The 17986-nt window shown below is 32.8% G+C and overlaps 1 protein-coding gene across 1 annotated transcript in view; it reads right to left on the minus strand.

The window, feature by feature from the left end:
- The window catches only part of LOC129218451 (cholinesterase-like), a 56941-nt gene that overhangs the window by 13209 nt on the left and 25746 nt on the right, over positions 1-17986 (minus strand). Inside the window, exons 6-8 of the mRNA XM_054852725.1 lie at positions 15640-15814; positions 4905-5098; positions 4666-4816 (exon numbers count right to left, since the gene is read on the minus strand). Coding sequence (XP_054708700.1) covers positions 4666-4816; positions 4905-5098; positions 15640-15814 — 520 coding nt within the window. The remainder of the gene's footprint in view (positions 1-4665; positions 4817-4904; positions 5099-15639; positions 15815-17986) is intronic.

Below are 17986 nucleotides of genomic sequence, written 5' to 3' on the forward strand. Positions count from 1 at the left end.
TTTTTGAGCAGCGCATCCCTGTCGTGCAAATATCACAGAAGTTGAACATAAAAACAGCAAATAGGAAACAAATATACACTCACCTAAGTAGTTTAAAGAAAAGCCAGAAGTTCGTTTCTTAACATGAAAGGAAACTAATATTGAAATTTTTGACAAATGAATTATTTTAGTCATATGAAATTTTATTCTATGATGCAAAAATTAAAAATTCCTTGAAGGCCTCTTGTATACATACAGAAAAAATCAATTAAAAATAACTTAAAATGAACAGTGAATATAGAAATGCTCAATTTCTTTGACAAAAGGTCCACTTATTTAAAAAAACGTCCAATTTTGGTTTGTTTTGTTTCAGTTCTGTTGTCTTGTGACAAACTCCTTTTTTTCTGTCTTTGTTTTTCCTCACCAGAAGTAGTAGGTGATGCAGTTTCAAGAATATGATTGCTACTTGTACTACTCGATGCTTCAGATGGATTTACAGAAGGATTTTTTGCCTGAAGTGTCTGCTGATAAGTAGCCCAACTATGCAATAAATTTCTTCCAAAATTTCCTTGTAGCGGTTCATGCACAGGATCATTACTGCCGAATATATCACAGGTGCTTGTGCCCATAGAATGCAAATAATACTTGACAGTTTGTATAGCATCTAAACTTTCCATATTTAATGAAGTTCTGCTATCAGTGACTACATCTTCCATCCAGTTGAATGCACTTTCAACTGATGGCCCGTGAAAACAAGACAATACAGCTTTGATCAGTTTTGAAAGTTTAACATATTTTAGGCTATCTCCATTCTGAACACTCATAACATGTGTCCAAAACGAAATCAAATTATTACTCTGCTGAGATAGAGAGCTATCTATTTGATACTCTCTTAGTTCTGCATCTAAGAGAGGTATTTCTTCTTCGGGAATTACAGTAGGCAATAATTTTGCCAAATTTATGATGGCAGCAAATGTTGTTGTTACCCCTCTTAGAGTAGGATTAAGGGCAGATAAATTTATTAGAAGTGAATTACTCAACGGCAATTTTTTTTCATATATTGAGCACATTTAGTATAAGCAACTTTCAAAACCTCTTTTAATTCTTTAAAATCAAAACTAGGATCATTTCCTTGATTGGCATTCATCCCTGTGAAAATTAGTTTATCGGGAAGAGAGTTTGCTCTATCTGCGATATTAATCTTTAAAATGTCATTAAATGAATTAATATTTGTAACTAATTCATGCTTTAAGAAAAAGGCGAAAAATAATTTTGTCAAGTTAACCATTTCCACATGCAGTTCATGTAAAAGGCATTCCTTGCTCTGGAATAATTTTACATACCTGTTCTTCAAACAGTCTTTGAGTTATTCTGTTTTTTCTAATTCTACCTTCTGCAGTTAATCTTTTTTTTTCAACAGTTTTTGAACTTTTTTAATTGATTCTATTTCTTCTTTACGCAATTGCTTCTTTTCATAAATCTCTTCTAACTGTTCCTCATATAATGGTGTACTCCATGAGAAGTAAAAAATTAATAATGCATCCCATAAATGTTTTAGGCGCTCAATGACAAGAAGAACATAAAGCCACCGATGATCCGGGCGAGAAAGTGGCTTTAAGGGCTTAATTTTAATTAAAACACAAATTTCAAAAAAACAGTTCCCTTTTATCAGTGCTCTTTAAGTCAAAATATATGTTGTCTACCAAGATTTCCAAATGCTTCAGAAAAGGTTCTGTGAATTTTTTGGCGCAATTGTTTGCAGTGTGGCAAGTTTCCCCACTTAGAACAAAAAAAGCTCCTCATTTGTTAGATATAAGTTTCGTTTCAGCTCCGTTTTTTTTGCCTCGCATAGTATTACACGAATCCAAACAAACACTTATTAAATTACTCCATGGTATGTCATTTGATTCCATAAGGGATACGACCGCATTATACACAGCTTCTGCGCTGCAAGCCGATAACTTCAGAGAGGCCAAATGACGCAGCACCACTTTACTCTGAACTTCAGAAAAATATCGTACCAGTACTGCCAATACGCTATCAGAGGACCTGCTAGTGCTTTCATCTATGTTTAGAGAAAAGAATGAAGTCTTTAATTCTCAGATTTGTTCATCTTTGATCGTTTTGGAAAGTCCATATTTCATTTTGTAAGCTGCTGCCGATCTTGATAATTGTAAAGCTTTTAAAGCGGAAATATCAAGCGCTAAGGTTTTCGATAATTCTATTAATTTCAGCGCTAAAGAAAATGCAAGCGAGTTCTCCGCTATAAAACTCAGTATTAAAGCTTCGCCTCTTGTTTTTCTTGATGCTGTGTCGAGAGTACGTTTATCCTCTTCATTTTCGAAGATACTCCCGCCAACAGGACAAAGAGCATTTATAACCTGAGAATGGAGAACTGATTCACGGGCTTGTTTGTGGGTGCTTGTACCCGAATGGTTTTTTAAGGATTTTAACCTTTCATTACTGTATTTAATCGAAGTGTTGCAGCAAATGCAAAAACATTTGCCAGCTTCATTAATTTTTTTGCACCAAACACTTATTTTCTCGTTGCGTTGATCCAGCTTCGACAGCCATTCCCATCGGAATTTATTTTTAAGTCCTTTTTCAATTTCTGCAATATCGTCCGCTTCGGAAAGAATTTTCATTTTCTTAATAGAAGACGCAAGCTTAACACAAAAGCGAACTCATAGTCGTAGAAGCGAGAACACAAGAGACAAAATGGCTATTATCAAACTACGACGAACAACGCTACCCTCATCAGTGGAGTGATTCCGAAATTCCGTTCTGTCTACGTATGTTTACCCTCCCTCTCCTCTACCATCAAGACATATCCTCCTAGGAGGATGCAAAGCTGCGCCAACGATAATGCGCTTGCGGGGGAAGAAAAAGGGAGGGGCTTTAAAGCTCTTCTCGTTGAACTGCCGACTACAGAAACCGGGCTAGACATCATGGTCTCGTCTCCCCTTCGCCTCTTGTTTGGCGCTCACAAGGCAGGGAAGGAGGAGAAAATGCGCAAAAAATAAAATCACGGAACAGCATTTTGGGAAACCCGGAATGCTTTAGTAGCCCCGGAAAACTAACACCCCTGTCTCTTGCTTCTCAATCATCTTTTTCATCAGGCAACAATGCCACATCTCAATCTAGCTATCACACGAGATATTCTTAACACATGGGTTAGACCAGATTCATCATAAGGTAAGTAATGAATGAGCTACAGTGAAGTAAAGACTTCACTAACTGAGGGTAAAAAAAATTTAAACTATAAACAAATTCAGTAAGAATGTTATTATTTAAGAGGATTAAAATGAGTTATTCTTTTTTTTTTTCTTCCTGATTGGCTGAGAGGTCAGTAAATATATTTTATCTTTTTTTTTTTTTTTTGCTCTATGTCGATAGGCTTTGGGAGGAGGTGGGTGCACTTCCTTGGAAATGTTTCGGAATTGAAGGCGTAAAAATGCACTTTTGGCCTTTGTCTGGAGGTGTTGGAGGAGGTTGACTACAACAAAACTTCTTTTTTTTTAATTTTTGAATTGAAAAAACAACTTTGTTGAAACTGTGATTGTTTAAATTGTTACTCAACAAGTAGGTAAATCCTTATTGCAGAGCATTTTAGAGTCAGAAAAAAAAATTAAGCAATATTTCTTATAATTTTAACCTTGTCTTAGTTAATAATTCAAAATTTTATTAATTGAATCTGATTGAGAATGTCAAGTTATTAAAAATTCCGTAAAACTAAAATTATTTTAACATTTTTTTTAACTATAGATTTTCAAGCAAATCTGGTAAAGATGTCAGTCTGGTTATCAGGAGATTTTTAGCAAGTCTCAAGGATGAAATGACAACGAAGTTTCACTGTATAATATATGTTCTATACAGGAAATAAAGACTTCAATTAGTTTAATTACATACATTTAAAAAGGATTTGATTTTATCATAATTTAGTTAAGAGTTTCATACAAAAATATTATAATTATTGATGAAGACAGAAATGTTATCACAAAAATATGCAACATTTAACAACAAAAAATGAATAATCAACTTACTGGGAAACAATTTTTTGTGTAAATCAATTAACAAATACAAATATAAAAGTGACGACCAGCAACAGGCTCTGGGCTCAGCTAGGCTGGTCCTAGTCAATTTACAATCCCCAGTGAAGATCAATGGCCTTCTTAAAACTATCGACTCCCTTGCTCATTACCACCTCTTCTGATAAGCTGTTCCAAGGTTCCACTACCCTGCTAAAATAATAATTTTTCCTAATATCCATGTTAGCCTGAGATTTAAATAGCTTAAAACAATGACCCCTTGTCCTGTTTTCAGTGCTAAACTTCAGCCCCGTAACATCTTTCATTTTAATAAATTTAAACAACTGAATCATGTCCCCTTGGTCTCTTCTTTGCCCAAGACTGTACATTTTTAGCATTCTAAGCCTGGAATCATAGTCTAAATGAGAAAGTCCATTTATTAGCTTTGTAGCCTGTCTTTGAACCCTTTCCAATACATTAATATCTTTCTTAAGATAAGGATACCAAAACTGAACAGCATACTCCAGCATAAATCAATATGAAGTTGTTTTCTATGTAAACCAGAAAGCAAAATCTTTGCAAGTAAGTACTTTTTTTTTTTTGGTACCACAGTAGCACGAAAACTATTGTACAAAAGTTAAAGATTAAAATCACTTACCATTTTTAAATGTGTTGTATTCATGTCCTTGAATGGTTTGCAAGCCTTCCAAAGAACTATTTAAGACATACATGTATGTTCGAACACTCCTATGCAGAAGCAGCTTCATGATTTTATCATTAGGTGCAATTACATAACTGTCAGATAACATCTATGAAAATACTTCTGTTTAATTTACATTTAAAAAAGGTTTGAGAAAAAGATTTATATTAAACAGTGAATAAATTTCCCATACTTACATTTGCATATCCTTCTCTTAAAAGAGTCTCATTTCCCAAATCAGATTCCCGTGGCATATACATGAACTCAAGGGCTTTAGTTAAAGCAGGTATGTCAAGTGTATAATTGAATACCGAAGAAAATTCAGAAATTTTTTTCTTGAAGTACTGATGTGTTATCTTATATCCTGTTTTTTTAACTTCTGGGTCTTGAACTAAAATAATTAAAAGGAAAACAATGAGAATGGAACAATTTTTTGCTAAATAATTTATATTTTTTAAAAATGGTGAATTTTAATACTGCACAAACCATTTTCTCATTCTCTCTGTTATATTTTTAATGAAAATTTTAACAAACAAAAATGATAAATAAAGAGCTGAATGAACAAGCACTGAACAGTAAAAATTTCTCTAATCAAATCAACTGGGACTTAAGCTTTTCTCTTATTTCATAGGTGTTTGAATTATTTGTCACCTATCTGTATATATATATAAATTGAAAACGTATTAAAGAGGGAAAAAATTAGAATACCATAAACCACAAGCCCAAAGATGCAAAAAGCAGCCAAACAAATAAGCCAGGTAAATATAAATATAAATAGAACAACAAACAGACAAAGTTACAACATAGATAAATGATAGAGATGAAGCCAGTAAGTACTCTTCAGCAGTGGAAACTTCATCCTATGGTCCCCACTGCTGATGAGTACTGGCTTCATCTCTATCATTTATCTATGTTCCAACCTTGTCTGTTTGGTGTTCTATTGACGTTTATATATATATATATATATATATATATATATATATATATATATATATGTTACGGTAAATGTGATAAATCTGGTGATTTTGTACAATCCCCACTGAAATCGGCAAGTGGGATAAATTATTGAATATTTTGCCATATTTATCACATTTACCAATGAATTTATATAACCCCCAACTCTTCATAGGGTATGCAAAAACGGTCGATACTTAGTCAAACCTCGTTCAGTTTGAGCGTCTACTTGGCTTTTTCTATGAGGTATATAGCATCTATAAGCGACGAGGGCTCTATGCCGGATGTACTTGTTTGCGTTTGCGTATTTAGTGACCATGCTAGTAGGATTTTAATTTTAATTCAACACAGTAACCCCATACTAATCTGAACCCTATTAAACTGGATTTCGATTAATTTGTACAGTCATTTAGATGTACACTGTATAAATAAAATGTGATTTAGTGTAATAATGTATCTTTGTAGCCGCATTTTGCAACTTTGTTATGAATGTTTTAAACTTTCACTTCAGTTTTATGTTTTACCTTCTTAACACTAGAACGGCTGACATTTTCTGTATACCTAGAAAGACTGAAGGGGCCAGTGTGGCCCCTACCCCTTTTTGGGGAGAATTATTTTAAAAATTCTTCCTGAGTGTGTCCACATGCCCAATGCACCTTCTTTCATGACTAAATAAAAACTTAGTATGCAATTATTTGTAGTGTTTCTCTCTATACTGGCTAAAAGCTTGGATCAGTTTTTCTTTTCAAGAGTAATGGCAACCATTAGGCTGGTAAGCAGTCAGTACTGTTTATAGCATTTGGATATCCAACTGGCTGTATAAAACGAAAGTTACAGGTTAAACTAGAGAGAATGGCCTTTTTTATGCTAGAACAACTAGGAGAAAGGAAAAAAATTTTTTTTTTAATTGTAAAAAAGCTTAGGGGCCACTGTGGCCCCTCCCGTCTTTCTAGGTATAAGGATCAATATTTACAGTACTATGAGGCGTATGATAAAATGATTAAACAAGCATTCAAATAGTGTCATATAATGAAAAGTCAGGAAGTTACATTACGTTCTGTTAGACATTATCCGAGTTATTAAACAACAAACTATGCGAGGGGCCACACAGGCCCCTCCGTCTTTCGAGTGTTAAATTCAAAATACAATTTTTACTGAGTACAATAGTTTATATACCTTGACTTATTTTTTCGGTCATTTTGTTTGAACCGTACTTCCATTATTTCATACAACTTGGATCCCCTATTGTCTGGATTACTGAGATTCTATTGTATTTCTGATGTTGTGCTGACAAGACCTTTTTTTCGCAGTGTTTGCTTTCTTGCATTTATAGAGTTTCTAATAATGGCCGATATGCTGCAGAGTTGCAATTTCAAGTAGGTAAATGTTATGAACTCGAAAAAAGTAAACAGCTGTTTGTGGGAGAAAGAAAAATGTGACGACTTGCTAACAAAGATGATTGATAGTAAAAACAAAATTAGTGGAAAATATCGAAAGTTTATCACAGACTTAAGAACATGATGCAATGAAAGTTTTGTCAACGTTGAAAAACTAAGCTATCCCAAAAAAACACAGCTACAATGTTAGATTTTACATATATATTTTGAAGAAATGTTTACCGCAATTCATGAAGCACATTTATCAGTAGGCCATGATAGCAGACACAGAATGTCAAACGAGCCCTAAAGAAGGTACAAAAGTAATACTACCAAAGCAACTTATATTTTTTCAATACATTTCACAATATATATTACATGCATAAAGTGTGTTTCATGAAATGTCTAATGAAAATAAAGTAAAAGAGTTACATTTATTTATTTATTTTGAGATATTTTTGTGTAAGTTTTAACAGCCACCAAGACATTTTTCTAATTCTTAACGACACATTTTCGTATCAATTTTCCAAATTTTTCTGAACTTAGCAAAACTATTTATCACAATTCATTAGCGCTCAAAAAAACTAGTTTTATTCAAAATAACTTCAATTTCCTGGATATTAACATGCAACTTAATTCAAATTGTTACACTACAAACTGTGAAAAAAGGTGTGAATTTAAATTCAAAGTTAACAGCCTACAAGATTTTTCATCTTGCTTAAGTAAAATTTTTTTATTGGCATCATTATTTCACAAGTTATCAGAATAAAAAGACTTTGGGATACTATTCCCACTTTTAATCAAGAAATTTCTGTGCTCCAAAATAAACTTATCAATAATAATTTCCCAAAAAATCTGGTTAAAAACATTTGCTCAAGTATAGCCTTCGATGAACATTTCGCTTCTCTTGAAACCGTTTACTTGTGAATGTAAGATACAACCACGACCAACCATCTGATTGGATCGTTGATGTAGATGCTTTTTTGCATGTGGTAAACCAACGACTTGCATGGAATTTTTTAGGACACGGATTTGTTTAACTTATTTTGACTTTTATGTTCATAAATGGACTGAATATTGATCAGTTGAATGCTGGATTGGGCTTGTTCTTTGTGGATCTCAAGGTAAGATGATTTAAGTTATTGGTAGGTACTATCCTGTGGAAGGCTAATTATCAAAACTCGTTTTACTAATTAGTCGAGGCGAAACCCCCTACTTTTAATTTTAGGTTTAAGTTCCTGTTCATTGTTTACAGTTTAGCATGTGGTGCGTTTAGCCCACCCAATGTTATTCTGTAGTGTATATGCTCGAGCTCAAACACTCTCTTTTTAGTTTGTAGTTTAATTTTTTGGTCTTTTGACCATGTTTATGAAATCCTCCATGGCGGATAAGCTCTGGATTCAACCTTTCAACCATTTTCCAGTAATTGCTGCTTTTATTTTTCCTTTTTTCTCATCATGATTATTCTTACACATTGTTTAAAGCTTGTTATTTTGCTTGTATATTTTACATATTTACTTGGCTTTTGTTTTGCTGCATTGCACATCTATGGGCTTTTGGTTTGGTCTTTTTAATATTCTTCACTTATATATATATACACACACACAGAGTGTTTGGTTGTAACCTGAAAGACCTCTATTTTTGCAATCGTTAGTCCTAGATGCATACTTCCAATTTCAAAAATGTTCAAAATCAGATACAGGGTTAAGATATTGAAAGTTAGAAGCAAAAATAAAAATGAGTCAAAAAATATAAAATTTTACTTTTTATTCGGGCCCAAGGTCTCCAACTTATATTCAAGGAAACAATCTCCACTGAAAAATAATTCCAACACAAAAAGTTTGACATTAGTACGACCAATATTCACTGAGATATGAAACGCAGCATTTTGTGACTTAGACCACTTTACTATCGCTGTCAATAAAACTTTTTGAGGGAAAATATAGCAGTTTACAAAGGTTTGAAATTATATATGTGCAAAAAGTGTGATTTTTCAAACCGATTGCAGTTTTGTAGTGTGTTTTTGCGTATCATGCATTTAGTTTTGAATAGCAATGAAAAACATAAATATTTTGGTTTTTTACTTTGACAACCTATTCTGAAAGGGCGATAAGCTCCTATCTCACCTTCTACCTGGTACCTTAAAACTTTAAAGTCGAATATCTCCTTGAGTTTTGGTAGCACAAATGTCAATTTTTTTGTGTTAGTAATATTTTTAATAGAGATTATTTCCCTAAATATAAGTTGGGGGACCTAGGGCCCATATAAAAAGTTAAATGTTGTATTTTTTTATTCATTTTTATTTTTGCTTCAAACTTTTAATATCTTAACCCTGCATCTGATTTTGAACATTTTTTGGATTGGAAGTATGCATCTAGGACTAACGGTTGCGAAAATAAAGGTCTTGCAGGTTCAAATGGAACATCCTGTATATAAGGGTGTCCCAAAAAACAACAACTTTCAAAAGTTGAAAGTCTCACCCTCTAAAAAGTTTCCTATGGTGCACATTAAACCACTGGTAAAATTTTATAACTCTACGAAAATATTTATAGATCTCCCAAGAGCACTGAATTTCCCAAAATGTTCCAAATTTAGCAAAATTTCACTAAAACAAGGGTTTATGTCCACTAGCACCCCTACATTATTTTAAAATGTAAACATTTATACATATACTAATACCTTAGTTGCAATCAAATTAAGAAAAGGCGCCAACTATTTAACTGTAACCATATAACTGTAAACTAGTAGAGCCATTTTTTACCTCTTCGGATTCTATGTTGGTGAGATCAACTGCTGGTGATAAAAAAAAAAGATACATAGCTCTGATTGAAATTTCTGAATAATATCTATCAGTACTAGGAAAATTATGCCTGACTCATTTAAAATCTGGAAATCAGGAAAAAATTTCCCTCTAGTGTGGTTGTGGACATTAGGAACAGTTTAGCGAGAGAGGATGTTATGAGTAAGCAGGTAGATAGCTTTAAGAGGGCCTTTGATCTTCATTGGGGACTAATAACTGACTAGGACCAGCCTAGCTGGGCCCAGAGCCTGTTGCTTGTCATTACATTTGTATTTGCATTTGAATATCCAATTTAAAAAAATCTACTTTTAAGGAAGTTACTCTGTCTATCCAACATGCAGTATGAAGAGCTCCTGGTTTTTGAATGGAAGTTTTAACATTTATTCCAACCATCACGACAAAGATTCAAAAGTTCTCTGTAATCTTCTTCTCTGATGAAAGAGCTGGCACATAAACTGATGTGGATGGGAACGTCAATGACTTAGAAAGTTTTTCTGATTGTTCTGTTGCTCTTTTTTCACGGAGAGTTAATCATTTAGCTAAAGCACTAAAACATCCCTCCCTTGAATCTAGTTGCTATTTGTGGAACTGCCTAGCCTCATAATTTTTTACGAGTTTTAAGTTAGCATGGTTTGTATCAAGCAATTGATCCAGGTTTTTGATTCACCTGATCTCTTAGATTGTTTGTTTCAATGCTTTATTAAGTTTGCTTGCTTTTTGTACGAATCCCTGATTTTCCTTGATACATGTTGTTTTTGCCTTCTTGGCAGTCTGGATTTTTCCCAAAATTTGATCATATACTAGAACAGTGCTGTCTTTGATTGTGTGCTTCTTGGTAAGATGAAAATAAATGAAGTTTTGCATTACATCTCTTCCTGACAGTAGAGGTGTACCTGTATTTTTCTTATTTGGATATTCAAATACAAATGTGATGACCAGCAAAAGGTTCTGGGCCCTTCTAGGCTGGTCCTAGTCAGCTAATAAGTCACCAATGAAGATCAATGATCCTCATAAAGCTGTCTACCCCCCTTACTCATTACAGCCTTTTCCGCTAAACTGTTCCAAGTGTCCACAACCCTACTAGAATGAAATTTTTTCCTAATTTCTAAATTAAATGAGCCATACATAATCATTTTTCCTAGTACTAATAGATGCTATTCAGAAATTTGAATCAGAGTTGTGTGTGCAGGGGTCTGTCCAGGATTTTTCACAGGGTCCGTTTTTTGTGAAAAATCAAATAATTTTGTGAAAAATAAATTAATTTTGTAAAAAATCAAAAAATTTCGCAAAAAAAAAAAAAAATGTCAAAACAAAATTTTAGAATTTAGAGATGGCACAAACGGCATCAATTAAACTTAAAGTTGAGTGTTTTCCTCTTCTACGTTGAGAAAATCATTCTGGATTTTTTTTTCTGATATTTGGCGGGGGGGGGGGCATCGCTGTTTCAAGTACAGTAAAACCTGTCAAGTTGACCACCTTTGTAAGTTGACCACCTGTCTATGTTGACCGCTTTTGTCAGGAACGGAATTAGTCCTATCTTATATAATGAAGGAAAACCTCTGTAACTTGACCACCTCTCTATCTTAACCACCTGTCTATCTTGACCACTAATGAACACCAAGTTTGGATTGGAGTATTGTAAAAAACCCTTTGTAAGTTGACCACTTGGTTTATTTTTTAAAATTTTATTTAGCAAATTATTTTTATTATTATTATTATTATTATTTTAAGCTTTCCAAGAATATTTCTGATGCCAGACCAGCATTTTACCAACTAAATGAAACAGCAACATAACTAAACCTCCTTTTGAGTTTAACCACATGGGAAAACTACTAAGAACCCTTTTATTCTCCAAACTTGTTTTTCTTCTGTTGTTAAGCGAAAAATTTGTAATTTTTGATTAGCTATAAATTTTTAGGAACTATTAATATAAAATGAGTAACTTTTCATAAACAATAAGGCTTTTTTTGATCAATTTACTGAAATTTTAAATTTGCACGACACATTATACGTCATTCTGGGAAAATAATCCCTAAAAATATTTGAATAACATCTTAAATTATTGTTTCAAAGTAATGCTAAACAATGAAAGTGAGTTAAACAGAAAGAGTAGGTGTCAATTGCAAGAATTACAAAAGGTGTCATGGTGCAAGAATTCCAAAAAAAAAAAAAAATCATTACCCCCTTTATAAGTTGACCACCTGTCTAAGTTGACCACCAAAGTACTGCACCGCAAATGGTCAACTTACACAGGTTTCACTGTATCAATATTTATCTACCATTCTACATTATGTTAAATTATACTAGATATATTTCTGTACAGTACTTAAAATAATTGTAACAAAAATATGAATAAATAAAATAAAATTCAGAATAGGGTTCAGCATTCAACTTTTTGACCCAAGACACTCTTAAAAAGCACAGAATTTTGTTTAAAACTTATAAATTCCGTGATTTTAACAAAAATAAAAAGATATCTCAATTGTTTACCTCTTAACAAAGCGTAATAATCATCAAAATTTCGTAAAATCGGATTCCCATAGCGGATGCAAAGAGATCGCAATTCTCAAAGTGAAGGCATCAAAAGTATAAAAACGGCTTGTAAAAGAAATGTTTTTGATAAAATTATTTTAAAATTGCATTTTAGAGTCTATGATAAATATATCATTAATATCTGTGGACACAATTGACCCAAAAAATAAAATAAAATAAACCATCTATTCAGCATTTTTATTTTTGACTCATAACAGAAAATGGAATTTTGCTTTAAAACTTGAAATGAGAGTTCTAACAGAAATAAAGAGACTTTTCATTTATTTGAATCCTAATAAAGCGAAGTTACCTTGAAAAAAGAACAAAATATGATTCTCATATCGGATGTTAAAAGATTGCATTTTTCAAAATGTAGACATCTAAAGAAAAAAAACGGTAATTAAAAGAGTTTATTTAAAGTTAATCATCCTTGTTAGCATCGAAAAATCAAAACCCATATAATTTCCTCCCAAAATAACAATTAAACATCGCACCGCACCGTAAAAACGCAAATATTGACAAGCTGGCAAAATGATGAGAATATTTTCTAACCAAGTCATTATAAAGGTTCAACGCCAGACACTAAGTGGTGTTATTTTGAAGTTGGTAACCCTATCTGAAGCGATCATATTTTTTCCTCATCCTTACTATTCCTTTGCAGTTCTAAGTTCATTTCGCAGATATATATTATTATTGTTTATTAAATCATGAGCGGAGAAAAGTGCTTACCAATGCCTTTTCAGAAAAGTTTACAACACCGCCGCTAATTAGCTGTGATAAAACAAACAACCATTATATTTATTTGGCAGTAGCAATTATTTACCGCTTGCAAAAGCATTGCAAGAGTGCCGATTTTTTTTTTTGAGCAATCACGATTGCTTATTGTTCTCACTTGACCGTTTTTGGCGTCCATGCCTTTTTCAGCTTGGACCAGGGCTGCAGCACCACCGTCCACCGGCAGCGGCGCGGCTGGTCCTGAGCACTGTCCCCCGGAATCCACTTTTGCTGGGCGGTGGCGTCCATGTCCCACACACACGAACGCCTACACACACACACAAACGCCTACACACACACACGAACGCCTACACACACATACGAACGCCTATACAGACACACACACGAACGCCTACACAAACACACGCTCATGATTGCGAAAAACATAATTTGAATTCAAGATGCCAAAAATTCAAATTAATTTTTCTTTCTTTTTTTTTTTTCAAAATTAGACGATTTTGTATAAGCTGATTCCTCTAATTTGACTTAAAAAAAGGTTCCAAAAATTATCGGTTTATACACAGAAATATGCGTTATTTTGCTTTCAGATTTGCTCTTTCAATAAACAATTTGTGACACATCCGATCTTGTTTATCAGAATTTTGTGAAGGGTCCGTTTTGTTTGATCGGGATTTTGTGAAAGGTCCGTTTTATTTGATAGGGATTTTCTGAAAGGTCCGTTTTGGTTGATCGGATTTTTGTGAAGGGTCCGTTAACGGACCCAAATATCCTCTGGCCAGACCCCTGGTGTGTGTAACCTTTTTTTTTTTTTCATCACCAGCAGTTCATGTCACCAGCATAGAATCCAAAGAGGAAAAAAATAGCTCTATTAGTTTAAAGTGATATGATTAGTTAAAACTGAAGGTGCCTTTTCTTAAATAAATTAATTGCAACTAAGTTATTAGTATATGTATAAATGGTTAAATTATAAAATAATGTAGGGGGCGCTAGTGGACGTAAACACATGTTTTTGTGAAATTTTGTTAAATTTGGGATATTTTGGCAAAATTCAACACTCTTGGGAGAACTCTAAATATTTTCGTAGAGTTATAAAATTTTACCAGTGGTTTAATTTCCACCATAGGAAACTTTTTAGAGGATGAGACTTTCAACTTTTGAAAGTTGGTTTTTTGGAGGGGACACCCTGCTGTATATGTGTGTGTCATCTGCAATTTACAAAAACCTGAATTAAAGATTCCCTCAATTTCATGATACATTTCACTGATGTGGATTTGTCGGCATTCCTCGACTTAACGATAATGTTGGCAGACCTTGGTGCAATTATCAGTCATCAGAAATTTAGTGGATTGAAATTTTCAAGTGGGCATGGCAAAGTGCAAGTCCTCTACTACAGAATATAAAAGAAAAAAAAGAATTGAAAACCATTGCAAATCAAAAATTAGAGTGAAGTAGAATCACAAAGAGTAGAATCACATACAAAAGAAAAGCGGTTAAGTTTTACAGAGACAGATGCATTCAGATATTGAAATACAAAAAAAAAAATCAGGACTGATGCACAAAACGTGGTGGTAAATTTTACGAAAAATCCATGAAAAATGAAAAAAAAAATGAAAAAGGACTATTTTTCCACTAAGTTTCAAGGACTTTTCCAGGACTCATCAGAAAAATTATGTACTTTTAAATTGTTTCAAGGATTTATCAAAAAATAAAATAATTTCTCAGGGCACCTTGTTTGCAAAATAAAGTTTAAAGAGTTTTCAATTATTTGGGGGATTGGGGCTCTGATTGAACATGCATTTAAGCATAAAGATTTATTTTTGAACTACATAACTCTGAAAAAAAAATGTGTTTGGGAAGATTGGTCTGTACAATTTAAATGGTCATCCTAAATCAAGAAATGTAACCTGATGTTTTAAGTTATTTGAAGATTTTCATAAAATGAGGATTATATAATATACTGATAAAAATTTATGATTTATTGAAACAAACCAGGAAATTATAATAACCCCCAGATTAGAATAGAACTCAGGAGATTACAATAGCACAATAACCTCCTGTTGCTTATTTAAAAAAGCATTTTCAAGAATTTCTCTTATTTTAAAATTTAATTTATTTTCAAGATATTCATTACAATAATGAAACTTTTTGTTCAATAACATTAAAAAATATATTAATTACAATTAAATAATATCATAACTGTAAAGTTTTAAAATTTTTCAGTTAAATTTGGCAAAGCTTCATTTTAATCTAAAGATGGCACATAAAAATGTGATTGGAAAAGTTTTCCTTTTGAATTAGACATCTCATGTGATTGTTTCATTAATTTTTAAATTTTAAGCAGTTAAGAATATTTTCCTATATCAATACCTGTAAATTTTCTTTCAACTGCTTGAAAATTATCACTGAATATTAATGAAGGAGGTTGATTTTTGTAATTATTACAGTCGAATGTCAAATTACAAAGTGTTTAAGTAAAGAGAAATAAAAGTATATTATACTACTTTCAAAATTAATAAGTTCAAAAAATAGTCTTACGAATCATAGTGATCGCTTCATCACGAGTTACTCCTCCCATGTATGCAAAATCATCATGCAGATTCTCATAGCTGTTCTTTATTAAATTTTCTGGAATATCTGGTAATATCCTCTTGCCTTCCTCCCTATTACAAAAATCAACAACAGGTGTCCAGGAAAACCAACCAACATGAGGCTATAATTATTTTAAATAAATTGTTAGATTCTATATAAATTATTTGACTTGACTTTTACAAAACAAAAACAAGAATAATGATGTTTATGAAATTTATCAACTATTTGAAATTATGTTTATTTAAAACATAGTTATTAACCACTTTTAAAACTGCTAGTTTTAAGTTTTTTTTTTTTTTTTTTTTTGTGCACACAATGGAACGTAAGTAATCAACAGATGAAAAGCTACATTTAAATCATTCTTTCCCAGTGGAGGTCAAAAATAAATGCAAAAAATAAAATCGTGCAAAATATCACTTCATTCCAAGGGCGCCCATATGCAAAATTTAAAGGGAGGCTCAGATATGTTCCGCATGGTTTAGCAGGATATTTTTCCCATAGAAACCAATTTCAGAACAGATTAGAGTTATTAAAATTTGTCATTTTTAGTAACTTATTCATTAATTGCTGGGGAAGAAATGTTTTTACATTTTTGCAAAGAAAAAAAGTACTAAAAGCAAGGAAGTTCTAATTTCAAAGGGGGGGCTTGAGCCCCCACTTGACCTCCCCCCCCCCATATGGGCGCACTTGCTTCATTCCAAGATGCTAAAAGTTTAATAAACTGCAGTAGTTTGAATTCTAAAAAAAACATTAAGGCATAAATTGAAAATTTCAGTAGGGAAAACCAAAGTAGTGTAATGTTTTTGGAAAACAAAAACTGGGAGCTGGTTTCCTACAACAATGTTATTTAAAATCAATGTAAGAAGATATTGTTATAGTCAAGGGGGAAGGAAGGGAGTCCCAGAACCTAATCAGTTTCTTCTATGTCAGGGCTGTCCAACTGCAAAGAGCCCACGGGCCAGAATTTTGGTCACTGATCACCTGACGGACCGAAGTTTGAAAAGGTTGAACAATAACCTCTTACCTCTTATATAATAATAATTAATAGTTGAATTATTAATCATAAAACAATTCACTTACATTTTAATGGGAAAACTGAGGCCGATCCGCCTTCTTGACAAGGGAAGGAATGTCAACATCGATGTACGACAACATCAATGCGGCCTGCCAGTTGGGCATCCTGTTCTATGTCACTACAAGTAGTCTAAAAATGTTATTTTTCCAGAACGTAAATTCTTCAGTTTCAGAAATATTCAGGGGGAGAGCCTCAACCCATCCTTCCCTTATCATTAAAAATTGGGTTTTTTAAAATCCCAATACCAAAAAAATTCCAGGGGAGTCTCCAGAGTCCCATGTGATTCAGTGGTTAGTGGTCTTTCACCAAGATGAGTTAGGTTTGATCTCTGGCATGGAAATGAGAATGAACCTATCTTCTCTCTTGTGCTACATAGTAATTCTAAGACTTTGTATTAAAAAGTAGGGATATGGTGAAGAATTGTTGAAAACACCATCTCTTCCCTTAAAATCATTAAAAATGGCCCTCAGTGGCTTATTTAAGACTTCGATATTTAAAAAATTTGGGTAAGTGTCCAGGAACCCTCCATCCCATACCCTAACATCATCACAGATAGCCTAGAATTGTACATTTACAGCTTCAATTTCAAAAAATCTCCCCCCCCCCCCAACACACACAACATCATCATCGAATATCATCTTAAGTTTTGTTTTTACAACTTTTATTTCGAAAATAATATTGCCTGGCATACTCAAAGAATATAAAAATTCTGGATTGAGTAATATAACATTTGTATGTATTTTTACCCCTCAAAAAAATAAATAAATAAATAAATAAATTGTACTTTAATGAAAAAATACCAGCATCACTCCTATATGAGCCATATTAGACCTGTACAAAGATCACTTTATAAACTTTCTTCACATTCATTTTATGTATATACTAGTTATATCGTCGGCAACATGCTAAACTAATGAATGAAAATCAGCTCTTTTCAGGAGAATCAAAACAATTTTTTTTTCTCCACTTGACGCACTTTGTTTTAATTTTTATAGATAACTTTAAGAATAAAACTGTTGTTTGAAGAAGTTATAACGAGTAGGTAGCCCTTTTTGCGTACTACGGCAAACCATTGAATTTTACAAATGTGAGTTGTAATGCTGACGATATATACACCTTCAGCCACCATTAATACAAAAAGTTGTTTTTGTCTTCTCATTTATTTACTCATGAAATATATAATGTTATAATGTTAATACAAATATGTTTTTAAATTCA

This window comes from Uloborus diversus, chromosome 3 (assembly GCF_026930045.1).
Source record: "Uloborus diversus isolate 005 chromosome 3, Udiv.v.3.1, whole genome shotgun sequence".
Taxonomy (NCBI): Eukaryota; Metazoa; Arthropoda; class Arachnida; order Araneae; family Uloboridae; genus Uloborus; species Uloborus diversus.